This window comes from Tarenaya hassleriana, unplaced genomic scaffold (genome assembly GCF_000463585.1).
Source record: "Tarenaya hassleriana unplaced genomic scaffold, ASM46358v1 Cleome10, whole genome shotgun sequence".
NCBI classification, from domain to species: Eukaryota; Viridiplantae; Streptophyta; class Magnoliopsida; order Brassicales; family Cleomaceae; genus Tarenaya; species Tarenaya hassleriana.
Genome location: NW_010960188.1, coordinates 850,148 through 872,886, shown reverse-complemented (window position 1 = coordinate 872,886; position 22,739 = coordinate 850,148). Strand labels below are relative to the sequence as shown.

General features: G+C 40.3%; 5 protein-coding genes, 1 long non-coding RNA gene and 1 pseudogene across 10 annotated transcripts; 4 read left to right on the top strand and 3 right to left on the bottom strand.

Annotated features, from left to right (window-relative positions):
• Positions 1-1,054: 1,054 nt before the first annotated feature.
• On the top strand, positions 1,055-4,409 carry LOC104798710 (uncharacterized protein At1g04910-like). The gene is made up of 10 exons (XM_010520893.2): positions 1,055-1,527; positions 1,991-2,047; positions 2,139-2,220; positions 2,308-2,378; positions 2,454-2,542; positions 2,624-2,827; positions 2,927-3,203; positions 3,284-3,511; positions 3,628-3,825; positions 3,911-4,409. Exons 1-10 carry the CDS (start codon positions 1,387-1,389, stop codon positions 4,118-4,120), a joined length of 1,557 nt encoding a protein of 518 aa, XP_010519195.1. The 5' UTR covers positions 1,055-1,386; the 3' UTR covers positions 4,121-4,409.
• Positions 4,253-8,798, bottom strand: LOC104798717 (annotated as a pseudogene).
• Positions 8,799-10,356: 1,558 nt separating this feature from the next.
• Positions 10,357-12,328, top strand: LOC104798665. Of its 5 annotated transcripts, none has more exons than XM_010520840.1 (3): positions 10,357-10,687; positions 10,911-11,392; positions 11,687-12,328. In XM_010520840.1, exons 2-3 carry the CDS (start codon positions 10,996-10,998, stop codon positions 11,731-11,733), a joined length of 444 nt encoding a protein of 147 aa, XP_010519142.1. In that variant the 5' UTR covers positions 10,357-10,687; positions 10,911-10,995; the 3' UTR covers positions 11,734-12,328. The 5 variants fall into 5 exon arrangements, with proteins under 5 accessions (XP_010519142.1, XP_010519163.1, XP_010519159.1 ...); XM_010520861.2 differs by having other exon boundaries at positions 10,358-10,591; XM_010520857.2 differs by having other exon boundaries at positions 10,358-10,699.
• On the bottom strand, positions 11,906-13,096 carry LOC104798688. Its single transcript, XR_769481.2, has 2 exons — positions 13,009-13,096; positions 11,906-12,561 (listed from the first exon to the last, which is right to left on the bottom strand). It is a non-coding gene; the product is annotated as an uncharacterized LOC104798688 (long non-coding RNA).
• On the top strand, positions 12,561-15,606 carry LOC104798693 (protein NETWORKED 2C). The gene is made up of 2 exons (XM_010520873.2): positions 12,561-12,796; positions 12,875-15,606. Exons 1-2 carry the CDS (start codon positions 12,703-12,705, stop codon positions 15,535-15,537), a joined length of 2,757 nt encoding a protein of 918 aa, XP_010519175.1. The 5' UTR covers positions 12,561-12,702; the 3' UTR covers positions 15,538-15,606.
• Positions 15,607-15,761: 155 nt separating this feature from the next.
• Positions 15,762-17,420, top strand: LOC109116122 (protein SKIP34). Its single transcript, XM_019200964.1, has 2 exons — positions 15,762-16,823; positions 17,141-17,420. The coding sequence occupies exon 1, from the start codon at positions 16,284-16,286 to the stop codon at positions 16,818-16,820; it is 537 nt and encodes a 178-aa protein (XP_019056509.1). The 5' UTR covers positions 15,762-16,283; the 3' UTR covers positions 16,821-16,823; positions 17,141-17,420.
• LOC104798703 (putative U-box domain-containing protein 50) lies at positions 17,328-20,941 on the bottom strand. Its single transcript, XM_010520883.2, has 8 exons — positions 20,721-20,941; positions 20,277-20,389; positions 20,063-20,190; positions 19,604-19,958; positions 19,147-19,287; positions 18,513-19,055; positions 17,717-18,421; positions 17,328-17,634 (listed from the first exon to the last, which is right to left on the bottom strand). The coding sequence occupies exons 1-8, from the start codon at positions 20,893-20,895 to the stop codon at positions 17,431-17,433; spliced, it is 2,364 nt and encodes a 787-aa protein (XP_010519185.1). The 5' UTR covers positions 20,896-20,941; the 3' UTR covers positions 17,328-17,430.
• Positions 20,942-22,739: the final 1,798 nt, after the last annotated feature.

Here is a 22,739-nt window from a genome sequence, read left to right as displayed (position 1 = left end):
GGAAGAGGAACGCTACAATGGCGGAGCAAATGACCGTGAGCCGTTAGCCGTTAGCCGTTAGGGCATTCAATTCAATCTCTAGGCCCACTTATATATTCCTTAGTATGAATTCAAGAAGCCCAAAAGCTCAAAAGAGAATGTATTTCAACAGTTGGGCTAAGCCCATTAAATGTCAATGGAACAGTTACAGAAGGCCCAATAAATACCCAACTGTTTTATGCTTGATTACGAACAAACCCAATTCAATGTTTCTTGTTTTTCATGATGCTAAAGTGTGATAAAATAAAAGCCCATCTTCAAGTTTACATAAAACCAGAAGAAAAAAAATACGTGGAGAACATTGCTCTAACTATTGAATTCCAGATTATATAATAATAATAATAATAATAATAATAATAATAATAATAATAATAATAAAATGTCGTGTTTGCTTGCTGGATGCGCAAGTGTCGGTGGAGGGTTTTTTTGGTTCATTTTAAGCGGTGGTGATTTCAAGACCGTATGACGCCGAATTGGTTTCCACTATCAGTAGAACGTACAAAAAAATGGGGTTTGTCTTTTTCTACCCACAACGGTCGAAAATCAGAAAAAAAAAAAAAGAAATTCACCTAAAAAACCTCACCAAACCCATATTTACAAAAATAGTCTCCAACTTTTTCACAGCATATTTTATGCACTGATTATACATTTTTTTATCATATGAGAAAATGATTTTTCATGACCAATTGGGATGGACAAACAGTAGATTGTCTGCTATTAACCGCCGTTAATAAATAATTACATGACCAAACTAATGGTTACGGAAAGTTCAGTGATATCAGGTGACTACTGTACTGGCTTTTGTAAGAACTTCAAGAAACATTGTCGAGAATCTTTAATCAATGCGTGAAAGAAAAAGTTTGGTGTGACATCGAACGCTGATTGAAAATGGCCTTTTCTCTTCTTCTTTCCGTGTCACGATAACAAAAGTGATTATTCACCGATTTCTTTTTTTTTTTGCGAAAAAAAAGAGATTTGTTCATGCCGCTGGAAATACGGGACCCATGTACAGCGAATTTAGTGAACAGGTGTTCATGTGAGATGCTTTAAACCCTCTCTCGGAAATGTACCGTCTGGGAAGAGATGAAAGTTTCTGCATTTGCTCCAAAGTAAGCGAAAAAAATTAAATAAGAAGACCGATTCTTCCCGAGAAGTGGAAGAAGGAGCGAAGAGAAAGTTTCATGTGACCCTGTTTCTTTCTTTGGGCTTTTTTGGTTTTCTGTATCTTCTTCTGCGTCGTTTTCGGACAACCTTTGATCGTTTTCGGCTGTTTCTTATCTGGGTTTTCATCAAAGTTTATAGCTTCCACAGAACCTGGATCTGGGTATCGTTGATTTTGCCTAAAAGATGAATCTTTACGAGAAAGGTAGCGTTCTTGCCCAGATTCTGAGAAGAGGAACTCTCCCTGTGCTCTTCGTCTTGTTGTTTCCAGTTCTATTCCCTGATTTGTTCAATCCACTGAGCCAAGCTGCTTCTTCGACTTCATCTGTAAGTTGGAAATTTCTTTCCTTTCTTTCTGAGAATCTTTCGGTCGGTTCCGGACAAGCTTGCGTTTTTGGACAAAAAAAAAAACATACTCGTTTCCCCTGGAAAGTTCACTTGATCATGGATTATGATTTCAGAAATGGTATTTTGCATTGCACGTTGAAGACACCTCTCAAGCTCGTACATTTTTAGAAAATGGGTATTTTGGTTCGATTTATTGCGTTAGGAAACTTCAGTTCAATTCGAGTTCCTCTTTGGCCTCTACATTGAAGTGGATAATCAGATTAATGCCCATATTTGGCAAGTTTTTAGAGTAATACAGGTACAATTACCTGTAATAGACTTAGATCAGACCGGCGTTCCAACTATCTTGCGGTCTAACTATGCAACAAATTTTCATGTTAAAACTTCAAATTTGTTGGGTTGTTAAAGGAAAAGATCTGATGAACTCAGCAATTTGATGCAGGAATGGAACACTGTGAAACCTAGGCATTTGTCCTTGCTCAAGAGTTCATTACAACGTGTAAGTTGATGTTTCTCATTGGCTCTTCTGATCCTGTATCTTTTCTGTAATAGAACTAATAATCATCGAGTTTTTCCGGGTTTTTATTCAGCCGAGCGGAGAACAGTCTGATCTGTGGAGGCCATTGACCGATCAAGGATGGAGACCGTGCATTGATTCAGGAAATGGCCCTTGTAAGTCTGAAGAAATGATCATTCACTGTTGCTTACTCTCGCGTTTTTTTGTTCATGATATACTGAATTTTCTTTCTCGCGTGTTAGCATTACCAGAGAAATCAGAGGGATACATCCAGGTCTTTCTCGATGGAGGGCTGAACCAGCAGCGAATGGGTGTAAGTTCCACATTTTTTCTGCGAAATCTTGTATGGAAAGCTATGGAATATTCGACTATAATCGATTATTTACAGATATGCGATGCGGTTGCTGTTGCCAAGATACTAAACGCCACCCTCGTCATCCCGTATCTTGAAGTGAATCCTGTTTGGCAAGATTCCAGGTAATGATTCTCTGCCATAGATTCTTAAAGTTGCAGTGAGCAAATCCAGAGGATCTAAACTGAAGTCCTTTCATTTTACAGTTCGTTTGTGGAAATCTTTGATGTGGATCACTTTATCGAAGTATTGAAAAATGATGTAAGGATAGTTAAAGAGCTACCCGAAAATTTTTCATGGAGCACAAGAGAGTACTATGCCGCAACAATCCGTGAAACCCGAGTGAAAACCGCACCTGTTCATGCTTCTTCCAATTGGTATCTCGAGAATGTCTTGCCTCTTCTCCAAAGGTCTGACCTTTAAAGCTGGAAAATCTTACAAGAAACATTCTCAGTTCTCAAACCTCGGATGTAAACTAATAGATGTCGGGTTTTCGGTATGTGATGTAGTTTCGGGATCGCTGCAATTGCTCCGTTCTCACACCGTCTATCTTTCGACAACTTACCTGCGGAAATCCAACGGCTGAGATGCAAAGTAAACTTCCAAGCACTGAGCTTTGTGCCCCACATTAGAGAACTCGGTGATTCTCTTGTGAGCCGCCTTAGAAACCCTTTATGGAGAAACAAAGAGGAAGAAGAAGATGTGGATCACTTGAGGGACATGAGGAATTCCCACAGCAGACAAGAACCGGGGAAGTTTGTTGTTCTTCACCTCCGGTTCGATAAGGTATTAAGGCTTTGTCACACTTTAAGATATTTCGATGATATGGAGATATGATGTTGAAGGGGTTAGTGTTGTGTTTTCAGGACATGGCAGCTCACTCTGCCTGTGACTTTGGCGGGGGAAAGGCCGAGAAATTGGCGTTGGCCAAATACCGACAAATGATATGGCAAGGGAGAGTCCTCAACTCTCAGTTCACCGACGAAGAGCTGAGGAGCCAAGGCCGTTGTCCATTGACACCAGAAGAGATCGGCCTTGTCCTTGCTGCTCTTGGCTTCGACAACAGCACCCGTCTCTATCTGGCTTCCCACAAGGTCTTCGACCCGAGTTGTTATCTGTTCTTCCGGGCATGATCACTATCTAACATACCCTTTTGGAAATAATGTCAGATTTCTCCATAGCTGACTGGTTCTTGATCAATCTTGTTTAGGTATATGGAGGGGAAGCTAGGGTTTCGACACTGAGACAAGTGTTTCCAAGAATGGAAGACAAGAGAAGTCTTGCTTCTTCTTCAGATCGTGCTCGTATCAAAGGAAAAGCTTCTCTGTTAGCTGCGGTCGATTACTATGTCAGCATGCACAGTGACATCTTCATCTCTGCTTCTCCAGGAAACATGCACAACGCTCTTGTCCGTATTACTCTCAACTTTCTTTGATCTCTGTTCTTTTTTTGTTTTTGAATTCATATTAATAAGGAAATCAATCAACATGCAGGTGGGTCATAGGACATTCGAGAATCGGAAGACCATAAGGCCGAACATGGCGCTAATAGGACAGCTGTTCCTCAACAAAAACATAACATGGACTGAGTTTCAGCAGGCGGTGGGTGAAGGGCACGTGAACAGACATGGACAGATCCGTTTAAGGAAGACGAAACAGTCCTTATACACTTACCCTGCTCCTGACTGCATGTGTCATGTCTGATCCTAACAGTTCCATCTCTTCCGAGGTTTTTTGGTCGGGCGAGCATCCGTGGAAGCCACACAATGATGGGTTCAGCTGAATAGTTTTATGTTGCCCCCCCCCTGATATGTACTGTAGTACTTTACAATGAGACGATAAAATATATTCATTTCTGCATTCATTGGTCAATCATGTGTAAAAAAATACACTCTGATTATGATGTCTGAGGGGCAAGAATCAGATCCACGAACTGAAACATTATATACATTTCATTTCTCAGTGGATGCACCAGGATCTGCTTGGCATTGCCCATCTTTCTTTTCCTTGCCTGTGGCCAGCCCGTTTCCATTTCTGCGAGCACCAGCGAGTTCCATGGCAGGTGGTGGTTCCATCTCTCCCTCGATGGGAAGAGTTCTCTTTGAGCCTTCTAATGCGACCCCAAGAACGATATTCTCCTCCAGAGCCGATCTTGAGCCGATCTTGACGCCATTGGCAACCCATCTGCTCTCTCAGTTTCACCATCTCCATTGTTCTTTGGTGGCTTTGCGCCATAACTGCTCTTGATCTTTGCTGCTTTTTCAGCTCCGGATGCCTCTGAATCTTTCGCCGGGTTTGGTTTCGAGATGGATTTTGCTTCTGGGTTTGCTCCAACTTCATCAGTTACCTTGTTCACCAGTGGATCCAATGGTGGCACTGGTGGAACTTCGTTTGTCTTGGAACCTGAAATCTTCTTGCTTTCTTGCTTTCCAGTAGATTTTGATGCCCGGTTTTGAGATTTCGATCTGTCTTCTCCATTGATTTTGTATGAGGGTTCGATTAGGAACAGAGGCCGCCTGGACGAGACACCACCTCGGTGGTCATATACCGAATCTCCAAATGGTGGGTTCTCCATGTCAGAGTCAGTATGCATCTTTCGTATTGTACGGATTGGTGTGGCAAGACGTGCTCGGTGGTGGCTTATGACTCTGAGAAGATCCAGCAATATGGCTTCCTGTCCCATCAACCGACATACAGGAGACTAAGCCAAAATCTGAAGAGAGAATTTTCCCTTTTATTTTCTTTTCTCAATGAGTTGATGGAACAAGAACAGACGTCTGAGAAGAAACATTTGTCTTACCTTCACACACAAGTATTCTTCGCGGCGAGACGTTTTCACAAAACATGAGATCAGTATCTGTAATGGGTGGATTACAAAGATCAGTATCTGTAAGAAAATCCCTCGAGAGAATGAATCCAGATATAAGCTTGTATCAATTCAAGCCATGTAAATTTCTGCTGAGAATCTGTCTTCTTATATCTTGTATCTGATACATAAGGCAGAGACATGAAATCTTACCAGGAGGGCCTGATTCTCGGGGTTGACATTTTCCAGGAAAACTCTTCTATGCAACCTCTGCTGCTCGACTTGAGGGTTTTTGGCCAATACCTTCCTCATGTCAGCCACAATATTCTGTTTAGAACAAGAATCAGACAAAAATATCTCATACCAGACAGCAAGTAAAACTTAACTAAAGAGCAGAGAGAGGTGAAACCACTGACATTGATTTTGTTAACATCCGAGTGGCTGATTGCAAGGTGAGTTTTGATACGCCAGTGAGTTTTCTGAGTAAGATTCCTCACGACATTGACTGTGAACTTATGGTTCGGGATGTGTATTGCCTCACGGTCTTCACCCCTTACGATAGTTGGCGACCACCAACCAACGTGCTGTATAAAGAGTTGCAGTGACAAAAGCAGCGTTCAATGGATAGAAACGAGACATTCCGACTCAGAAGCTAGAAAGAGACAGAGTTACTAACCTCAACAGTACCGGATATATCATAACCTCCAATCTTGGTTTTGATCCACTCGTTCAGAACAAATGGTCGAGTTGCATGAATCATAACACTTGAAAGGAAGTTTGTGAATATCTGGGAACAGCCAAATCTTGATATAAGCAAAAATGTTTTTGATCAAGAAAGAAAGGACAAGTTTTCATTCCAAAAGGCAATCCAGTTTTCACCTCTCTGCCAGCAAGAGTAATCAGAACCGTCCCAAGACCTCCAGCAGTGAGCCACTTTTGTGTAGAGAAGCCGAGCAATTCCATGAACAGTGAAATCGCAGCAATCCATACAGCAGAGTATATGGCTTTCCCCGCGAATTGGAATCGCATCTGTCTCATTCCAGAGACAACGTCCAATTTATTTAATAAAAAATAAATAAATTTATAATCTTTGCATCTAGACAGCCATTGTTAACAAAAAAAAGCATGTATTTTGTTGATTTTTTTTCAGCACATACATTTCTTGTATCATTGGGGTCACTTGTCTCTGTGAAAAACTTCTGCGTTTGTTGGATAAGACTGTAAAGAAATATCTAATCCGTATCAGAAATCACGAGACGACCCACGTAACAGATTCAGCTAGTACAGAAGACTAGAAGTCATTAGAAACCGGAAAAGACAGCACACGTACCTTGACAAGCAGTAAGCAAATGCAAGTACAGTTGACAAAGATCTCACGAAACTCAAAACCCGATCCTTCACAAGTTGGCTTGCTTCAGTTGGGAGGACAACAGGATCTAATGTTCTACACAAGGAACAGTCATGATCTTAAAACCATCCCGGTGATAAGTTTCAGAACTCTATTGAGGAATCTGTAATGCATATACATGCAGACGAATAAGTCTCCTAACCATAGCAGCAGAGGTTGAATATAGAAAGTCATAACACGGTACGTACTACTCTTTCTCCAGTTGTTATCACTCTTCTGCAATGTAAATTTCGACCCCGAGTCAGGATTAACAGGGAAACAAGAGAAAGAAAACAAGAAGCATATCAACTTGAAATGGATGAACATACATTGAATAGTAGGTTTCTTCCTTGATGAACAAGTGGCACTACACCCTACAGCGAGAAAATAAGAAGAGCAATAGCTGGAACCAACATATATACAATAGGGAAATCTTGTATGACATTGTAAGACCTGCATATTAGCAACAAGAGAATTTCTCAAAACGATAAAACAAAGACAATGACAATGGCAACCGTCATCATCGGTAACCTCCCTACAGTAGCATTTTTACTCGATTATCACGAGAAAAGAATTATCTAAAGTTGGAAACCAGGAGATTATAAGCCAATCCTTCATCAAAGTTAAATAAATGAAATTACACTAACTATAATAGCTTCATATTCCACAAGGGTGTACATTATAACAACCTTGTAAAATGCAATAACTCATGAGATGATGGAAACAAGAAGTCTTACTTTGTTAGTGCCAAAGTGGCAGCCTTGACGACAGGTTCGATTGTTTTGCCTGCTGCATAAACAGAATGACACCTAAAAGAAAATGTTTTGTATGGAACTGAACTTCTGTGCAGTACTGAAAATCTGGGCCTATGCAAGTAATCTGAGAGCCAAGGATCATATTGCCGCAACTGCACAAAGCCAAAAAAACTCCAAATGTTACTGAATAAGAGTAGCCTTTGCAAAAAAATCCGAACCCGTGAAACCTTAGGCTACAATAACAAAGTCTTACGAGAAGAAGTAAGTTAAATATCGCCATTAAAAAAACCAAACTTTACTACTAAATAGGAGTCTGAGATAGTACCGGAACACCTAATGAGAGAGAACCATTTGATTGATGCAGCCTTGTCCTGATCATGGCACTCTAATGAACAATCATACAGCTCAGAATGTTAGTGGATAGGGGGACAAATTAAGAGATAAACTCCATTAATAAATGCCAAGAAGCTTACCTTCTCTGTCTTATAGCACCTCTGGTTCCTGCAAAGCCCCGGAAAATGGGGCAGTTGCAAAAAACCATAGAGGGCCATTTTCTGACCAGAGTCGATATGTTAGTCAGCAGAACTAGTAGCATGCAGACACAGGTCTCCTGCTCTTGGATAACCGTTTAGACACCAATATAAGATTGAATGGTAAAGGAGGAAAGAATCCAACAGCAACTGGAAATCTGCTACACAGAAATGAAGAATGCCAATGAAATCATGTGTGAACGTAGGAATCAGATACGGCAAATAACATATCCAAGAACATTCAGACAAGTTTCCATGCCAGTTGAAATCTATGGAGTATGATCCTTGAGCATATTGCCAGCAAAAACCTCCACTGGATACAAATGAAACCCTACGGTAACACAGTCGAATCCACACCTGTCAAATTCATCAATGGAAGCACAATTCCAGAGAATATCACCAGCTCAACACGGAGAATAGGAAAACGAAGAACTGCCAAAATTGGGCTAATTTCATCACGAAGAAACAAACCCAAAAATCGAAACTTTAGAGCCTAATTTCTTCGGAAAACAGATAAAACACCAAAGACCCGATATTTCACGAGAAACGAAGGAACAGGAAGCTGAAACTTTGTCGATTATTCCATAATTTCAGAGAGTTCAAAGGAGAAGAAGGCCCAAATAGCCAAATGGCATAATTGCTCCGAACCATTAACCGGCAAACAGTAGACAATGAAATCTGAATCAAAGATAAAGCCAAATAATCCCAAAAAAAAACTGAAATCAAACGATAATATTACCTCGGAATCAACAAACGAGGAAGAGAAGATCTGCGTCGTCAACCTCGGGCGAGGGAGAGAGTCAGAGAGATTCATCCGCCGTCGTTTCGGGAACGCAGCTCCAGACAAAGTGGCGAAGAGATTGCCACGTGTCTCACCACGTCAGATCCGTGCGGCGAATTGGATTCGTGTGTAATAATGCTCGCCGTTTGTTATTTACAAACTCATCCTCGAAGATAAATGATATTTTCATTTTACGCCTAATACCTTTGTATTATTACTAAAATACCCCACAAGTTCTTTCGATAAGATATAGGAAAAAAAAAATAGGAGGAGAAATTAAATAATCGTATGGATAAATCCAAATCGATGAGATTTTATATGAAAATTGTTTTTTTATAACTTTATACGATAGAAACATTTGTCTTGATATTTCCCGCGACGCATTTGCACAACACATGGAGCGAAGCATCTTTAGGAGAACAAACCCACATGCGTTTTTTTTTCTCTCGTCACAATATATTTTTTTATTTTGGATATACGTTATTAAGCATAATGTGGTCCAATTTTTACGTGCTATTTCTTTTGGAGAAATCACAAATTTTTCAACTATTATATGATAGATATTTCTGATTGAGTAATAATAATACGTAGCCATAATATTGTAATATAAAAAGCTAAAAAAAATCTGAACTTAAATAAAAATGTTTCTATAAATAAATATTTTTAATATAATCTAAACTTTCCTAAAATTAATTATAAAAATAAATAGATATGTTTACAAAAATAAAACTCAAAACTAAGAAAATTGTAACCAATATAAAATGGAACCAAACGCCTAGTCCCTAAACTATGAGATGAAACGCGGCGGTCGAATTATCACTAAAATTAGATATTTAATTAAATATATGTAGCATATGCTATGTATAGTCTCTTTAGATTCCAATTAGTTGCAATAATTCTCCTTTAAATTTTTAGTTTTACATATTTTCTAGGTTTGTATTTGTTCATCCCTTTTCCCGTCTCTTTTTATTTTTTAATGCCGAATCAACGGATGAGGCGAAGAGCAATGATTTTCGTTACTAAAAAAAAAATATCGCACATAAAAAGTATATTATAAAAATGTACTAGAAAAAAGCAGGGACCCTTTGGGAAAAAAATGCCAAAAATAGAGTAATAATGAAAAAGGAGTTTATATTCTTAATGTAGAAATAATTTCATTAATCCGTAATTTCATTGTATATACGTATCATATTCATGAATAATGTGAGCGGAGGGGTTTTCATTTATTTGTCTTTATCTAAAAACAGATACAGAAATTAATGGCCCAAATTAATATGTCAACGACACATACATTAATGAAATTATATAGATTCATGTGTATATAGGCGTATAGACCACCCCTTGTGTTAGCATTAAATAGTAGCTACGTGTTGTGATGGATTCCATTAATTAAAGCTACTGAACCCTATAACTATAACTGTACCCACATCCAATTTAGAAATATTGATTTAACTTATAGTTATAGTTTTTATCTGGTCATTATGGAATTTATCCAATCAGAGATCGTGGATTTTCTGGGATTCAAGGATTTTATTGAGTGCGGTCAGGTCTATGGCGAAGCTGTGCGCCAGGTTGCCACATGACCAAGCAAACCGCTCTCAACCGTTGGATTGAGAAAATATAATAAAATCGCAAAAAATAAAAGAAAAAAAGGTATTATAAATGGAGTAGAGGTCTAACCCTTGAGAAGTCGGGAGGGAGTGAGGAGTACGAATTCTAGGGTTTCTTGGATCGATTTTGTTGTTCCGGTAACTGCGTTTTGTGGAAATTACAGGTGGTTTTCTCTGGGATATTCTTCCGCGGCTTTTCTCCGATACTTCCGGCGAAACGTTTCCGTGTTTCGCCGGCGATGGTAGGGTCAACTATGGCGGCTGCGTGATCCTCCTTGACGAAGCTTCTCGTTCCTTCGCGAAAGGGTTCATCCTTTTGGCTCTTTCAGATTTACTAATTTCCCACGACTTTGCTTGGACGATCTGGAGAAGCATTTTCCACTTTCCACGAGATTCCGTCACGTCAGTGCTTAGGTTTTGGCGTGTAATTCCTTTAATTGAAATCGAATAGACGAATCTGAAATCCGGCTGATGACAAAAAAAAAACGGAAAAGGAGTTATCTTTATGGACAACTGTCATGTTTGATCAAGTTTTGGGTTGTCTTTCAACGCTTAAAATTTTCATTATGATGGCATTATGTTGATTGCATGAGAGGAATGATAAGACGGTTATTTATTGCAACAGGTTTCAAGAGATCCAGTATCGGTTCTGTTCTTCCTGAACGATGGATGAATCATAGATTTTCTCCGTGAACAAAACCGAGAGAAAGATGGCGGTCACTTTCCCTCGTCTTCCGAGGTGGTTGTGCGGCGGTGGTAACAGTAAGGACAGAGAGAAAGAGCCGATCACCAAAGGGTCTTCTTCTCTAAACCCACAGTTGGAGCCTGCAAAATTCCTTCCTAAGAAAACGAAGAAGGCGAGAAGGGGATGGCTTGGGAGAGAGGAGGAAAAGCTTGGGAATGTGGTGTTCCCTGAACCTGACGACCCAGAATGGTCAATCGGGTGGGTCGAGCCACACGGACCGGGCTTCAAAGCCGCCGATGGCGAGGACGAGGATGGAGACAGTGGGTTTGTGGTGTTGGTTCGGTGCTACAAGAAAGTGATGGATGGTTCAGGCAACCAGATTCTGGGTGTTGCCAACAATCTCCCAAATGGGTTCTCTCCCGGTATGTTCTGTTTCTTTGTTCTTTATCTCCCCATGTATTTGATCTGTTCTCTTTGTGCTCTGCTGATTAGGGTTTCTTCCACTGAATTCTTACTCTGCCTTCTATATCTTTTAATACGCCCAACGCTAAATCTTTTTTCAATGTCTCCAAAATTCATGACTTTGATCTAGCTGTTGGGAAAGAGGCCCTATTAGTGGAAAGCTCAAACCTTTGGTTGTAGAGAAACTCTTAATGTCAGCTTAGTAGCTTGTTACGATACATTGAACGGCTTTAAATCCACTGGAAAACACGCAGATGGGAAGAACATGGAGAAGTGGATGTCGTCCATGCGGAAGCTGTGACAGTCCTTGAGACACAACAACAGGGTGTTTGTTCGGCGCCTGGCGAAATTCTGAATTCTGAAGGGCCGTCGAATAAAAGAATCAGAACAACCAGAAAGAAAAAAGAAAAAAGAAAAAGGAAAAGATCTCCTGTGGCTGTGGATATAGCTCTGCTTCTGGAGTTATTCCTATCTGTTTTTTGTTTTTTGGTGGGTGGGTGGCGAACAAAAGAAGCTCCTCGTGGATTGATTCCACCGTTTTCAGAAATGGGGGACCGAGCAAAGAGATGATCATTGATCATAGGTTGCCAAAAATATGTGGAGATTTGGATATTTCCCCTGCATCCTTTCGGTGGATTTTTGCAGAATGGTGAAGAAAATTGGGTTTTCCCCCCTTTGCTTCAAGAAATTGGTTGGGAAAATTCCTTTTTTTCCGTAGATGTGAGTAAATAAATGTACTTTTATTTTCTTCAACCTGTGTGTTCCGACAGCTTAGATCTCGCGTCGCATGCTTCTCCAACAACTACGTGTTCTTTTGTATTGTTCGTCGGCAATCGCTTTTGGCTCACAAGGGGAGTCGAGCCAATGTGTGATGCAACAAACTATTCCTATATGAAGATCCTTTTTTTTTTTTATATAACTTTTTAAAGTTTTTACAGATGGGATTAGATTGAAATATTGAAAAGAAAAGAAAACAGAGGAAAGTTAGGGGAGCCGAAGCCGAATGTTGCTCTCCACCATTCCTTACTACGAATATTAAAATAGAAAGAAAACAGATATGCCTCCCTCTCTCTCTCTCTGTTCTCTATCTGCCGATGGCTGGGTGGGGCCCTCCGTTACCCTTTCGTATCTGAGGATCCCAAAAGAAAAAAACAGAGAGAAGACGACTATTACGGCAATGATGATTCACCTTTAGGACAGAGATCTTTAGGACAGGATCTTTGCCAAAAATTTGGTCTTCCAATTCCTTCGGAAGAGAGAGAGAGAGAGGATGCTGGGTCGAGCTGCGAGCAACGCGTATTCATGGTGGTGGGCAAGCCACATCCGCACCAAGCAATCCAAATGGCTTGAAGAAAACCTCCAAGGTAATGAATTCGATCTCGTGTTTTGTCACTGATGATACTCTCTTGAATGGCTAATGTAACGGAAATGCGTGCAAGTAGATATCGAGGAGAAGGCGCAATACGCGCTAAAGCTGCTCGAAGACGAGGGGGATTCGTTCGCAAAGCGTGCGGAAATGTACTACAAGAGCAGACCCGAATTGATAAGTTTCGTGGAAGAAGCTTTCAAGGCTTACCGTGCTTTGGCCGAGCGGTACGATCATATCTCCAAAGAGCTCCAAAACGCTAACACCACCATCGCTTCCGTCTTCCCCGACCAACTCCCCGACGATTTCCCTGTTGATGATGACGACGACAACACTCTCCCACCTCCTACAAGATTCCATCACAACAGAAAAGACTCGTCAAACCATGGTGTTGTCGTTCCCAAGGTTCCTGAATTCCCCAAGAAATATTCCACTGCCTCGAAGAGATTCCAGTCGAGGAATTCTTTCAAAGGCTCCGTTTCCGCAGTTGTTAACAAGTCTGGATTGACCAAAGCTGAGGCGGTGGAAGAGATCGATAAGTTGCAGAAGGAGATTTTGGCTCTTCAGACAGAAAAGGAGTTTATCAAGGGATCATACGAGAGCGGATTGGCAAAGTACTGGGATCTTGAGAATTCTATCATGGAGAAACAAGAGAGGATCTGCGGTTTGCAAGACGAGTTCAACCAAGGCGTTTTCATCGAAGATGCAGAAGCTCAGGCATTGATGTCCACCACTGCTCTCAAGTCCTGCCAAGAGAAACTGGCGGAGCTTAAAGAGCAGCAGTCCAAGATTGTCAAGGAAGCAAACAACGAACGAAAACGGATCCGAGAGTCGAAAGAGGAGTTTGCCTCTCTTGCTGCAACCGACCCAGGATACCAAGCCCTGAAACACGATTCGTTAGAGCAGGGAAAATCGGTCAAAGAACAAGAAGCAGATACCGATGCAGAGAAGATGAAGGACTATGAAGTCGAGACTAAGAAATGTCTTAATGTACCGGACATGGCAGAGAAGATTGATGAGCTTGTGAACCATGTGATCAGCTTGGAACAGTTGGTTTCATCTCAAACGGCATTGGTACAGAGGCTAAGAGGAGAAATCGACGATCTCCAGGTACAGATTAGAGCACTGCAAGAAAACAAACCATCTAATGCCGATGACAATACTACTGTCATGAGAAACAAACTGAGAGAGGTGGAGGAGAAGCTGAAGGGCATTCAGGATCTAGACCAGATGGTTGAAGAACAGAGCAAGAACCTTGAAACACACCTAACAGAAGCGCACACTAAACTCGGTTGCCTTTCGGAGAGATTAAGAAGCTTGAAATCAGCAGGGGAGGAAGAGAATCCTGCTAATGTGCCAATTCTAGAAGAAGGATCTTTGATTGGACAGGATCACCGAGAAGGAAAAAGTGCAGATTATACAGATGACAGGTCCAAGATCTCACTCACTGAGAATGCAAGCGAGAAACCAAACATTGCAGACTTGGAGCAGAAAAAGGAACCTAACCTGGAAGTCAGATTCAAACATCAAGATACTGCCGAAGCTGCAGCACTTCTTGCTGCCAAAAAAGACAATGCACGAGAAGCTAACCAAACGGGTGGAGCCCCAGAGAGTTCCGAACAGAAGCAAGCTCCAATGCAACCAGTGGATGAACAGATTGTTTCGGACAAGCATATGTTATCTCCAAAATCGGATAATGGGTCAGACATTGAAACAACAAAACAATCGTCAGAGACAGAAGAGGAGCCGTTCTTGCAGCAGCTGCTATCACATGGTATGGAGGATAGAGAAAAGCTTCTGCTAACAGAGTACACCAAAGTACTTCGCAACTATAAGGAAGCCAAGAGGAAATTGGGTGAAACGGAAACAAAGCTGAACAATGACAACACCATGAAAAACGAGGAGATCAAATTCTTACGCCGGAAACTCAGCCTCTTGGCAAAAGCCAAAGGTGAGAGTGATGATCTGCAAGACATTAAAGCCACGGATAATCAGCAGGATTTATTATTCATGCTGATCGGCAGAGAAGATAATACTGAGAATGGGACCCAACCCATGTCACAAAACGAACAGCAATTCAGAACATGTATCGATTCACTGCTTGGCAAGAATCTGGATCTTTTGGTAAGGTTTAGCAATTCTATTGGTCAAATACAGCAGCTTGATACCAGAATTAAGGACTTACAGGCTGAGATATCGAACATCACGGAACAAAACAAGCAAGATGGAGGTACTCTCAGATCAAATGTCCGCCCAATATACAGACACCTCAAAGAGATCCACACCGAACTGTCTGTCTGGTTGGAGAAAAACTGGCTGCTAAAGAATGAGATTAACTCCAGATCTTCATCCCTGAGCAACATGCAAGATGAGATAACAGAAGCCCTTAGAACAGATTCTGATGAGGGCGAGATGAGGTTTACAATCTACCAAGCAGCAGAATTTCTCGGTGAGATTTCAAACATGAAGAACGAAAACATAAGGATAGCAGACGAACTACAAACAGGTTTAAATCACATTACCACGCTGCGGCTGGAAGTTGACAAGACTCTGGAGAAACTGAACGAAGAGTTTGCACTTTCCGAGACGAAGGATCGTGCCAACTTCAAACTCTCAAATAGCAGAACTCATATTCCTCTGAGGTCATTCATCTTCGATACAAAACCGAAGAAGCAAAGATTGTCTTTCTTCTCTTGTATGCAACCTTCGCAGTATAAGAAAAGCAAGCCTGACTCATAGTAACTTCTACTTCTTCCCATGTATCACCATCATATATGAATCTAAAGCCAAAACTTAACTCTCTTTTCAGTATTGTCTTTTCATTTTTTCCAAGGGATTCTAACATTTGTATACTTTTCAGATTTACTGCTTCTTGAGACAAAATATCATAATGCAGTTTATCCACCCAGTCTAATCAATGAAAATTGAAGCAAGCATGGATTAGGGATGCAAAAGCTATATAGCTCACTTCTCTATCAGTAAAATGTGCATATTACATATATAGAAATTTGTTTTCCAGCCAAAACACTGCAAGAAACTAATTTTAACTCACCCACCCTGTCCTTAGCATCCTTTGGAAGCTGTCTACGCATGAGAAGGATTCAAGGAGGTTCTTTCACAAGGTTGAGGTCGACGTCAACAGGCGTGAGGTCACCATCCATCTCATCTGAAACTTTTGACGATCCCTGCATGGCGCGTATTCATTGTAGAAATACCATCAAGTGGGAGCAATCCAAGTCTCATGGGAGCAATCCAAATCTCATAGTCTCAAATTCACTATTGTTTATGAGCAAATCCTCGATCTTCTTCTTCCATTTTTGTTGCAGTGCATCGGATAACAATTGGGTGCCTGAAACCTCTACTGCACGCGCCATCTTCACGAGCACAAGCACTAGCTCTAGCTGCTAAGGAACCTCTCCATCTTCATGGAATCCGCGTGACGATCGAAGAAGCCTTCCAACAGCGAGCGAAATCAAGCAGGGACCATGCCTGAGCACCTCCGACGCCGGAACCCTAACCCTAACGCGATGCATCTTTCTCCACATAATCGGCAATCCGGCTCTTCACAGCGGTCGGCCCGAGAAAGTTTCACACGGACCCTCTTATCGACTCAGAGGCTTGCACCAATTATTGAACCAGCCCATGTAAATTACCGGGAATGCCCTTCTGGGGCCTCCGTTATTTTTCCCCTTTTAAGGATAATCTCTGCCCCTTCTCTTGCAATTGATTTCGTTTTCTTGTTTGCGATGTGTTACGGTCACCAACAACCATTGTCGCGGAGGCGGCGCCGATCGCCGGAGGTCGAGGAGGATACGGTGGTGGAGGATCCACGGGACCGGATTGCGGAGATGGAGGCTCGTCTGCGGCGAGCGAGGAGGAGGGAGGCGGAGCTCAGCCGTCGGCTGGAGGAGATGAAGCAATTTGTCTCCGTCATGGAGATCCTCGAGAGTTACTTGAAGCGTCGGTTCCTGGAACAGCAAGAGCGCGTCGCTCGCCTTTTCTCGTCGATTACGGCAAAATAGGATGTAATTTCCTGTTGCTGGGTCTGTTCATGTTGCCTGTCGGCTGCCGCCGTTTGTTGTTTTTCACAGTTATTTGGTTTGTGAATCTCTGCGTCATTGTCAAGGGGATACTGAAAAGTTATGTTTCTCCATAGGGTACAATTCGTTTTTCGAGCATTTAGTGAAATGAAAGCTTTGAACTTTTCCTTAAAGAAGTGCTGTAGTTATGTACATTTGATCGGCTCTTCATGAAAAGGGTATATAGCATTTTGTTTAACCAACCTGAATTTCTTATTTCCGTGTTCGTATCTTCATTATAATGTTTGTTATTTGGTGATCAGTGAACACATGAACAAGATTCCAACGGAGGATTTCATGAGTGCTCTGACTATTTTGAGTGGGGCGACTACACAAACTGGGTATCTTTTCAGGGCGTGTAATTCCTCTTTCGAAAGAAGGGGAGGTTTATGTTGTGGTGATTGGTGTGTTATCTTCTACTGATGCCCTATCTCTTCTTCCTGGGGGAAAGATCGAAACTTTGTCAGATACTGAATCAGAACACCTTACATTCTATTATCTGTAAACGGGAAATCAGCTTGTCAAAGATTGATACTGTGCTAATGTGAAAGATCTAGGAGGATGCTCGTGCTGCTGCTTGTTTGCTATGCCAGTCTTGGATGAGAGACCGAAGTGTGTGGTTTGGGGTCAGGAACTGATGGTCCAGTCTCAGATTTGTCATGGGCGAAGTGTCGTGTCCCATCTTCAGCCACTCCTCTATTGCTTCTTGCTCATACGAAAACCCATCTGCGGCTACATGCGGGTTCTTCATTACCTCCTGAAAAGAATGATTTATGAGTAAGACCAGTGTTTCTTTTTCAAGTGAAATCCAATTCTGAGAGGAGAATTTGTGGGCTTGCCTGAAATATAGGGCAGAGGAAAACACATGGTACATCAGTATGTTCTTCCTCGGGGATGTTTCCGTTGGTTGCTTCGTCATATCCACCTCTGGTCCTAAACTCGTCTGCCTTCTGCCTTATCTTTCCCAACTCCTCCATTATCACTCCAATTCCCAGATCCATGTACGCTCCCCGGTTAATGGACAAACACGTCGTCGCCAAAGTAGCAAGCTCCTTTGCCAACTCTAATGGCCACTTACCCGCCATTTCGTCCAGATCTCTCAGAACAGCTGTCTGGTTCATCGTCATGGCTTTGAGCAAACCAGGCCAGTTCCTCCCTGTCAAGAGATGCAGAAGCAAAACCCCAAAAGCCCTGATATCAGGTTTTGTATCGGATTGATCACTGTGTAGGGTAAGTCCAAACCCGCTGATTTTCGGCACGAGGTTGCGGTCCAAGAGGATTTTTGAGGGAGTCAGATGGCCATGGGCGATAGGTCTGGGCTTTGCGGAGTGGAGAAACCCTAAACCAGAGCAAACCTGGTAAGCTATCCGAACTCTTTCATGCCACTTAAGTATCCGGCTTCGTCCTGATTTTCTCTGCGATGTGAATAGACTGTCCCTCAAGTTCCCGTTATGCATATACTCGAAAAGTATGCATTTAGGCTCGGAGCAGAACCCAGCAATGGCTACCAGATGAGGATGTCTGATCTCACTCAACAGTTCCACCTGTGACAATCCATAAAAAAAACATGCATCTCTTTGCCTCCATCCTCAAGTGAAACACAACAAAAAAGAAAGAACTGTTTTTCTTCTTTACCTTAGCTCGGAAGTCCTGATCAGACAGACAATCTCCGATCACTTTGACTGCCAAAGTTGTACTTTTGATCCTTCCCCGGTAAACTTTTGTCCAGTTGCCACCAGATTTTAGCCTCCTCCGATCAGAAAAATCGTCAGTGGCCAACCTGATATCCTCCGATGCATATTCCGTGTATCTGCACCTTGCATCTTCACCAGCATTCAACCTCGAGACCAACCCTATTGCATCTTTCTCCTTACAGAACTCGATCCTGCGATTGAAAATATCTCTCTGATGCCTAAGTTTCTCGATGTCTTCGATCATTTTGCCTCTCTCTGACACAACCTTCTCCAGCTGAGCCTCTGCCTGTGATTTAGCCATTGTTAGGGACCGGAGCTTGCTCGAGAGCTCTCTCTGAAGCTCAGAGAGTGAACTCAGCTTTGCCTTGCCCTCTTCCACATCTCTGGCGACTTCATCAAGCTGCTCGCTTTCCATGTCTAAGGTTTCTTGAATCTTGACTCGTCGTCTGCCTTCTTCATTGATCCGGGCTTCGAGTTTTTCTATCTGTTGAACATGAAAAATGATGGGTTTCATTTAAAGATGTCATTTTGCTGTAAAATTCGATTTTGTGTGCATGCTTTCAAGATTTCAATACTCTGTTGCTGCATAGAGAGACTGCCCATTCAGCTTTGGCGTATCTTTCAGCATTGGATTTGGCCTCTCTCTTGTTCTTCTCCATCATCTCTCTTGCCTCTTCTGTTTTTCTCTTCATATACTCCATCTTTTCTGCCAAGTCCTTAACATTTTCCGACACTATTGTATTAAGATTTCCGGTCCAAAAATATTTAATTTTAAAAAAAAACTACATGTAATATTATAAACCACGTTAAATAACTAAGCTATTACTGTGATTTGTGTTGTGTGATGGGCTCACCTTCATTATTATCTGAATACAGAAATGTGAATTAGAGAAATATAATAATGACATGAACATACCACATTGCATGGACTGGACAAAGCTATGAAGAAGTCTTAGCGCCGGCATTAGTATCTTTAAAAATTATAATTATGGTGATTATATAATAAATAATTATATAAACTAAAACTCTTACCATGTGTTGAAGCACACCGAGCTCCACATCATCATCATCATCATCATATTCCCCTTCATCAACGCCATTGTTATCTGTTTCTTCATCTAAATTTAAACTTAATAAAAGCTGCAGGTAATTTTCTGTTTCTCTGGCATTCTTATCCCATGGATCTTCGCTGATGGAGGATGAACGGTCCAGATTTCTTGTCGGATCATGGAACATCTTACCAATCCAGTTTCTGATGTTGTTGTTGTTGCCGTCGTTCTCTCTCTTCAGTGCCACCATTTTCCCTCCGCATATTATGTAAAATTCGCAAAATTCGGGCTTGTTTTGATAAACGTAGAATGATCCACTTATCGCACTCTTCGATTTCCTGAAACGCCATGCCAGGGGCGGAATTGAAAGATTCATAACCAGCGGGGTCAATTTGTTAAACAGTCAAAAGTTAAGGGGTAGGAGTATAATATAATAATATACCAAGATGATGATCTCATGAAGGTGATTCCCATGACGAGTTTGGTGATGTTAAGCTTGGAGATCAAATCTACTATGAGCACTTGGATTGGATCATCTTGTTTTTCAACCTTGAATATCTCTGCCTTCACCTGTGGCATAATTTCATAAATTATATTTTTGACCCGGAAAAAACGATATATATTCTTTATCACCCCGGAAGAATAAAAGAGAGTACCTTGCCGCAGAAAGCAATGTATTTGGAAAGTAACTTGTCGATCTTTTCTTCCTCGTACTTTCTGAGAACTTGAAGCTTCTCCTCGCTGACTGAGATTGCCGGAAGCTTCCCGACTGGTTAACATTTAACCACAGACCAAGAACACGATCACCAGATAACCGACCGGTTTAATGATTTTTTTCTGACCATACCGGTATCATATTGGAAAAATTATCACTCGTTCTCTTAATTATGGAACTGTAAAAGGACAAACTCGAGTAAAAGCACAGGCCCATGATTTTTTTTTTTAAAAGTTTACTAATTCTTTAACCAATACATATGATACAAAAAATGCAGAAACAGACATTCACGTTCATATATGTGCATCAAACCATATATATATATATATATATATATATATATATATATATATATATACATGGGAAATTGGAACGGAAAACTTACAAGGAGTGTAAACAAAATCATTGGAGATATTGCAGATATGGAGGATGACCATGGAGATTGGGATTGAGTTCCACTTCTTGAGGGCCCAATCAATGGTCTTGTACCCATCTTCCACATTGTTTCCCACTGCTACATACACTTTCTCCACTTCTCCTTCTTCGTGATTCTCTTCCATCTTTCTCCTCCTCCTCCTGGTTTTTTTTTTTTTTTTTTTTTTTTGGTGGGTGTGGTTAATTGCCTTCAAGACAACAAATTGGTTGGATACGTGGGTTCTTGAAATACCTAATCGCTTTGATATTAATGAAGACGACCATTGACTTTTTCTTGTTTTGCCTTGATTGACCGCCAAAACCCTCCAAGTGACATTAAAGTGTATTGTCAAATCAAATATTATTTTCAGACAAATCAGATCACGCTTTATATTTACAAATCAGCCTCTCGGTTTATGTAGTAGCAATGTTAATAAATTTATATATATGATTTTATGCTATTGTTATAAAATCTAAGGAGATGTCAGTGTCAGAAAAAGACAAATATCAAATTGTTTAGTAGAGACAAATCTAACGACGTGTTAGACGTGTCGCAGGCGACACTCCAATGCCCCCAGCTCCCGTTTGTTTTCGTCAAACTTCCTTGTTTATATTTATGTTACCTTTTCTTTTTGCTTTTATTTTATTTTTTTTTTATTAAAAAGTTCATTTTTTTTTTTTGCTTTCCTCTTCGATTTACAGTTTATATATCAGTAATTTTGTAAATAAAGATTAATCATTTAATTAAACATTTGGGAGAAAATAAAAAAAAAATTAAATATAACTTTATGGACTTTATTAATTTTCTATGACTCTTATTGCTTTAAATGGTAGACAGATAAAATCTCAATGTTTATAATGCGTTGCAAATAAGGTTACATATACTAAGGGAAACATTCAAAAAAAAAAATCCACACACACACACACACACATATATATATATATATATATATATATATATATTATTCTAGTATTGGATATGATCTGACTTTTGAATTGTTCCAGTATGTCTCAATACAATTGTACTGACGGTATAATTATTAAAATAATGTGAATTAGCAATATTGCCAATACATTATTAATGGAAGAGGTAATGGACCAACACGCAGGTCTCAATCATTTATTTTGACAATTTAGAATCATTAAACGAGCGTCCACATGGGACCCTTTTCCTGAAAATAAAAATAAAAAACAATTTTGAAAATCTGATGTACAATTATATTGACTTTCTAACTGCTATTACAATTATTTTTGCATTTAATTTTGTAATTAGGGTTTTCTTTTTCTATCCTATTTATCTTCTCGTATAATTAGTTTGCATTTAGACAAAATGTATGAACAACGCCTTGATGGCTGAGCTTAATATATATATAATTGATAATTTTGTTTTGGGCTTTATAAAGGCCCATTTCAAATATTGGTTTTACTATTTTTGAATATTGTCAGGCCTTTTTTTTTACATAGTAAGGCCCATAATTAAGAATGATAAAGGCATATGTTAATGCTAGATTGTTGGTAATCATTTTTTGCTGCCTTATAAATTGGACCGTTTCATTGCGATATGCGTGGTTAAACATGTTGACGTTCACATAAAAAAAATACAAAAATGACATTAAAGACCATAAGATATTAGGGCAAGGTTGTCAATATTAATATATAGCTTGAGATCAAAGGAAGGAATACATCTGCATCTGCATCTAGACAAATAAACCATTTTGTATCTTCTAATTCTCTGGTAAATTTACTCAATATAGGCGCATTCATGTTGCAAAATTCCTTGCATTCAATAATATTTTCCCATATTTGGTCACGTATATATGTAATACGTACAATCCATTATTTTTAACTAATATATTTTATATATTTGTAAATATATCTAATAGCATCTCTTACAATATTTTCGATTCTCGACACCTTTGGTTTTAGAAATGATTGTTGCACATATAAAGATATCTATGCAATCCTTTTTCCAAAATCTATTCACACACAC